The sequence below is a fragment of the Carlito syrichta genome, unplaced genomic scaffold (assembly GCF_000164805.1).
Source record: "Carlito syrichta isolate Samal-C Ts95f unplaced genomic scaffold, Tarsius_syrichta-2.0.1 Scaffold289212, whole genome shotgun sequence".
Lineage (NCBI taxonomy): Eukaryota > Metazoa > Chordata > Mammalia > Primates > Tarsiidae > Carlito > Carlito syrichta.
This window is the reverse complement of record NW_007233308.1, coordinates 43,093-50,094: the sequence shown is the minus strand read 5'-3', so window position 1 is coordinate 50,094 and position 7,002 is coordinate 43,093. Positions and strand designations below refer to the sequence as shown.

Sequence of the window (7,002 nt, the reverse complement as noted above, 5' to 3'; positions counted from 1 at the left end):
CCTCGACCTGCTGGGCTCCGGTGATCCTTCCGCCTCAGCCTTCCAAGTAGCTGGAACTACAGGCGTGCACTACCACGCCCAGCTAATTTTTGATTTATTGTAGAGATGAGATCTCACCAAGTTGCCCAGGTGGGTTTCGAACCCGTGGGCTCAGGCAATCCACTCGCCTCAGCCTCCCAAAGCACGGGATTACAGGCTGAGCCACCAAGCCCGGCTGCTTTTCTTAAAGATGGGAAGTCAAATGAGTACAAGATACACACCTATGTTTGATTCATTAAAATGACTAATAAATCATATATACCTAACAAATAAAATATATTTTCAAAATATGTATGCAAATGCATGCCTTTCCTTTAAATATACCCTTATGATATTTACATTAAAGATAAAGAACAGTTCCAGCTATTAACAAATGAAGAATTTTGACTCTATCAAAATTAAAATGGTTGATAAGCACATGAAAAGATTTTCAACATCATTATTCATTAGGGAAATGCAAATCAAAACCACAATTACATATCACTTCATACCAACTAGGATGGTTACAATTAAAAAATAGATAATAACAAGTATTAGTGAGGACATAGAAAAATTGGAACCTTCTATACTGCTGGTGAGAATATAAAATGGTGCAGCCATGTAAGAAAACAGTTTGACAGTTCCGCAAAAGATCAGGCATAGAGTTACAATATGACCCAGCATTTCCATTTCTAGGTATATACTCAAGTGAAATGAAAACATACTCATGAAAGAGTGTATTTTCATAGCAACATTATTTTTAAACCTAAAAAGTCAAAGCAATTCAATGTTTCTCAACTAATGAATGGAAAATGTGTATATACATACAGTTAAATATTTTCTGTAAATAAAAAGGAATACTACAGCATAGATAAACATTAAAAATATCATGTTAAGGGAAATAAGTCAGTCACAAAAGGCCAAACATTCTATGATTCCATTGATATAAAATGTCCAAAACAGGCAAATCTATATAGAGAGAATTTAGATATTGACTATCTATGGCTTTGGTGGGGCAATGAAAAACAACTACTAATTGGTGCAAGGTTTCTTTTTGGGGTGGTAAAAATATTCCAAAATTGATTGTGGCAATGGTTCCACAGCTCTCTGAATATACTAAAAAACCATTGAATTGTATACTTTTAATGGGTGAATTTTGTGTGGTGTGAATATCTCAATAAAGCAGTTATATTAAAAAGTAAAAAATAGGCTTAGTAAAAGACATCAATGCGAGTCTTAAAGTATGTGTGTATGCATATATATACGCAGATATATATCGATGCATGCTTTAAAAATACATATTTTTTCTAATTCTAAATATATAAACACCTACCAATTAATAGAAGTATAGGAGAAAATTTCCAAGACAACTTACAGAAAAGTATATTGAAATCATCAGTAAACATATAAAAACTACTATATGCCAGGAAAGTGCACATTAAAATCACTAGGAGATACCTCTGTATACCTGATATTATAGTTAACATGAGTCAGACATTATACAGCAAGCTCTAATAAAACTAGGCATCACCAGGCATTTTCATAAACTGCTGGTCTGGGAGTAACTTGGTTTACTACTTTGCAAAACTCTTTGGCAGTATTAAGTAGAGCTAAGGAAATGTGCATAACTAAATGACCATCAATAGCGCAGGCATATAACAACTGAAATACATACATTTGTTCACCAGAAATCATGTACTAGAAATCCATGGCAGCACTGATTATGGAAGTTCAAAACCTCAAGCAGTCTAAATCCCCAAAATAGTTATAAAAATATTAATTAATTAATTGTGATAAGAACATTTACCTTAATTTTTTAGTGTACATTACTGTTGATTATAGGTATGGTGTTATACAGCACATCTCAACAGTTTCTTTATCTTGGCTGAAAAATTTGCCAGTTAATTAATAACTCCCCATTTCCTCCTCCCCACAGTCGCTGGCAAATACCATTTCCCTCCTGATTCCTTGAGTTTGGCTTTTTGAGAAACCTCATATGAGTGGAGTCATATAGTGTTTGTCCTTCTGTGAATGACTATTTTCACTCAGCCCATCAATATGTAATGAATTGTGGCATATTCACACTGTGGAAGAAAAGAAAGGAAAAAAGAAGCACACAGCAATGTGGATGCAACCCAAAACATAATGTTGAAGAATTGAAACCAGACACATAGGAGTATATACTATGTAATTCCATTTATTTAAAGGCCAAAATTAGGCTGGGCGTGGTGGCTTAAGCCTGTAATCCCAGCACTTTGGGAGGCGGAGGTGAGAGGATTGCCTGAACTCAGGGTTGGAGACCATCCTGGGCAATTTGGTGAGGCGTCGTCTCTACAATAAATCAAAATTTGTTGGGCGTGGTGGCGCGGGCCTGTAGTTCCAGTTACTTGGAGGGCTGAGGTGGAAGGATAGCCTGAGCCCAGCAGGTGAAGACTGGGATGACCGTGAACTTGCCACTGCACCCCAGCCTGGGCGACAGCGAGATTCCAACTCAGAAAAAGAAAAGTAAAGAAAAGCCCAAATCAGTCAAAATCTATGTTGTTATGTCAGGTCAGTGGATACTTCATAGTTAAAAGAGTAAATTAAATGTTTTTGCGGTGCTGGCAATGATCTATTTTGTAATCTGGATGCTGGGTATATTGCTGTGTTCAGATCGAAAGTGTTAAAAGTTTTTATATGTTTATACTATGTGCTTTTCTAGCATGCATTATTATATTTTAATTTTTTAAATGATATGAAAATCATGGTTTTCTTTATTTTTTCTGCACAGCTACAGATTAGCACCTAAGTATCATTTCCCAACTCAATTTGAAGATGTGTATAATGCCTTACGGTGGTTCTTACGTGACGATGTTCTTTCAAAATATGGGGTGAACCCCGAGAGAGTCGGTATTTCTGGAGACAGTGCAGGTGGGAATTTAGCTGCAGCAGTGACTCAACAGGTAGGATGCTTGTCATTTCTATGCTTCTAAAAAAATAGCTCCTTATAAACAGATTTAATGTATAAATGCAAATATCAAGATACTAATTTTTTAAATATTAAAGAGAATATTGAGAAGAAATGCCTGAAACATCAAAATGTCAATCACTGCTCCTGCCATGATTTTTTCTTTCTTAATAGATTGATAATTATCTGAATAGATCATTGATTTAAAATTACACGTGTCAGTAAAATATTATGCTAGTCAGGTGAATGAAGTGAGACCAGACAATAACCTTATAACCCTATTGGAGATTCAAATGGATTCAATAATCTTCAATTTAGTATTCCTTTATTGCCCAAATAATCACTCTATTTTTAGAAAATTATCAGCCTTTTCAAAGACTTCTATGCTACTTAAAAAGAAGAAATATGAATAATTCAAAAGATTTCTTTGTGTGTGTATGTAAAAACAGGTCATTTATCTGTCATTTAATATAATAGTAATATAATAACAAGAAATGGACTTTTTCCAGATTATATGTAGAACAAGTTTTGTTTTTATGACAAAGTACTATTATTAACTATTTAAAATATAAACAATTTTCCCATGCAGTAGTGAGAATCAGGAGGAAAAGCTATCTATAAACTACATATGCAGAACTTCAGATTATATTAATTGACTTAATTATAAACTATGGATTTAAAGCAATTAAAAATGTTGCTGCCTTTTTTGTTGGCTATATTTATTTGTAATTTTTCACACTAACAATTGTTTTAATTATTGGATAGTAGTCTCAAGGGAAAAATGGTAGTTGGTTTTTGTTCCAAGAACAATATAGCATAAGTATTTGAAGCTTCACAGGATGGATTTCTAATCATTTCTTTGGGTTTTAAAATGTAGTGAAAAAGGCATTATCTTGGACATCAGGAGTCTTAAATTATCCTGAAATGCAGTAATTTCTAGATGTGATATGTGAAGGTTGTTTAATCTCTCTAAAATATTCATTTTGCCCTATATAAAAATGAACCCTATTTCAACTTTACAGGGTTGTTTTAAGGGTCAATTGAAAAATTTATATAAAAATATCTGGCAACCAAAATTATCTTCACAAATGGTCTCCAAAGTGCCCAAATTGTATACATTGAACTTTATAGTCAAAATATAGATTAAATACCACAATTTGCTAAATATAGGGGTATATTCACTAATATCTATACCTTTATGGGGAAGTTATATACATCTTATTTGGTATGATATATTGTGTACTCTGAAAACATGGATAAAATTACATTTTGATGTGTGTATTTTCAAATTTTGAAACATATTTTGCAATATTTCATTCTTATAGATTCTTTTTTACCCATTGTGGTATTTGTCCACCCCTCCCTTCAGGCCACTGATCTTTACAAATATTAGAACATTAGGCTTTGTATCAAAAAGACTGCCCAAATCTCCTAAAGTAGCATGTCATTTTAGGATCCAAGCCACATCAGAAATCCCATTTAAGTAACCCACTCCATGCAAAACCAGTGTGCTTACTAGTATATTTTAATAAACTCTTACATTAACAAAAGAGAAAATTTATGAAGTTCTTCTGACTGCCACTCTTGGTAGAAAGAATAGGACATTCATTAACTTTCTAATTCATGCAAAGTACTGAATTATGTATGCTTTTGTATTATCCATGAGAAGTATATGGCAGGTCATTTTCCTTAAGTTAAAGTACTATTTAATTAAGGAATATCTAGTTTTAGAAACACACTGTGAATATTTACAAGTTTGTTGAGATGGCATATTCCAGTTGTTCATTACGTTTTTGAGATTATGAATTTATGTATAGATTATCTCATTAGGATTATTATATTGTTTTGAAATGAAAGTAATTTGTGCAAATCATCTTAATTATTTCTCAGCTCTCTGATGACCCAGAAGTCAAGATCAAACTCAAGCTTCAATCTTTAATTTATCCTGCCCTTCAGCTTCTTGATGTAGATTCACCATCATATCGAGAAAATTCTCATTTTCCAGCTCTGACCAAATCACTCATGATCAGATTTTGGAGTGAATACTTTACTACAGACAGATCACTTGAGAAAGCCATGCTTTCCAACCAACATGTACCTGTGGAATCAAGTCATCTCTTCAAGTTTGTTAATTGGAGTTCCTTGCTCCCTGAGAATTTTATAAAGGGACATGTTTATGATAATCCAATTCATGGTAGTTCTAAGCTGGCTAAAAAATATCCAGGGTTCCTAGATGTGAGGGCAGCCCCACTGTTGGCTGATGACAACAAGCTGCGCCGTTTACCCCTGACCTATGTAATCACCTGTCAATATGACGTTTTAAGAGATGATGGACTCATGTATGTCACCCGACTCCGGAACGCAGGAGTTCAGGTGATCCATAACCATGCTGAGGACGGGTTCCATGGAACATTTTCATTTCTGATGTTTAAAATCAGCTATAGGATGATAAATCAGTATATTGGTTGGCTAAAGGAAAATCTATAGTATAATATGTATTCATGATGTGTTTTAGAAATAAAGTAAATCTCAAAACTATAGGAAATCGATATGTTGGAAACTGGTCTTTCTTGAAATGGTATACTTAAGGATTACATGTAGCAGACTATTCTTAAATAGTCACTTTTCTATTTTTTTTCTTATTCTCAGGGACTTTAAAAATTTTTAAATTTTCCACATTGTCTATCTGCTACCTCTGAGATGTTCCCATTACTTTGTTACTTTTTAAAAATATTATTTTCTGGCTGGGTGCAGTGTCTCAACCTGTAATCCAAGCACTTTTGGAGGCTGAGGTGAAAAGATTGCCCAAGCCTGGGGATTCAAGACCAGTCTGGGCAACTTGGTGAGACCTTATCTCTGCAATAAATCAAAAAATAAGCCAGGCTCAGTTGCATGCACCTGTAGTTCCAGCTACTTGGAAGACTGAGGTGGAAGTATCACCTAAGTCCAGCAGGTTGAGGCTGTGGTGGCCATGAGCATGCCACTGCACTCCAGCCTGGGTGATAGAGACTCCAACTCAAAAAAAAAAAAAAAAAAAAAAAAAATATATATATATATATATATATATATATATAATTTTCTTGTTGCTTTTAGTTGTTGTTGTTGACTACCATTGACAATTACAGTAGGATAAATTTCAGCAAAGAGTTCCTAATTGAGTAATGGCAAGGTTTTAATTAATATACATTTTGGTTCTGAATACCCCTAATCACAGATGTGAGTTAAATGTCAACTTTTTTGGAAAGTAGGTACAAGCTGGGCTCGGTAGCTCAATCTGTAATCTCGCACTTTGGGAGGCTGAGGTGAGTGGATTGCCTGAGCCCGCGGGTTCGAAACCTGCCTGGGCAACTTGGCGAGACCTCATTTCTACAATAAATAAAAAAAAAAAAATTAGCCAGGTGTGGTAGCGCACGCCTGTAGTTCCAGCTACTTGGAAGGCTGAGGCGGAAGGATCGCTGGAGGCCAGCAGGTTGAGGCTGTGGTGGCCGGGAGCGGCCACTGCACTTCAGTCTGGGTGACAGAATGAGACTCTAACTCAAAAAAAAAAATAAATAAAAGTAGGTACCATACCATTTTATCACCACTGTAATTTTCTTATGAAACACCTCAGGAATTCCAATACCAAGTGCTAAACCTTTTAGTGCTAAAACCACTGTGGCACTCTGAGGAATTATTTAGTTTATTATTTAAGAAAAGGTAGAGAAATGGACTTTAGGATGGACTTTTCACAGATTAAATTCTTCTGTAATTTTCCTATTGTTGATCAGCTACTTCCACATCTGGGATCTTTGACTGTTAGTAGGTCATTGTCCATCATAAAATTGCAGGAAGGAAGGCAAACAAAAGAGGAATGTTTTTCAAAGCTGTGCAGAGTAGTTTGTATGGATCATGAACTGTCAGATATTCTAGTCAAGATAAAACACAGTCATCAGCAGTCTTCAAGTAGTGTAGAAACTCTACATTGTCTCCTGGGATTAGAGCTTCTTCTGTCTTTGCACTTCGCCATCCCCAGTGTCTGTGTGTGTGTGTTCATAATC

The 7,002-nt window shown here is 34.9% G+C and overlaps 1 protein-coding gene across 1 annotated transcript in view; it reads left to right on the top strand.

Moving 5' to 3' along the window:
- Positions 1-5,495, top strand: part of LOC103256301 (arylacetamide deacetylase) — an 18,623-nt gene extending 13,128 nt beyond the window's left edge. The window contains exons 4-5 of the mRNA XM_008054201.1: positions 2,789-2,960; positions 4,856-5,495. Coding sequence (XP_008052392.1) covers positions 2,789-2,960; positions 4,856-5,452 — 769 coding nt within the window. The 3' untranslated portion in view covers positions 5,453-5,495. The remainder of the gene's footprint in view (positions 1-2,788; positions 2,961-4,855) is intronic.
- Positions 5,496-7,002: the final 1,507 nt, after the last annotated feature.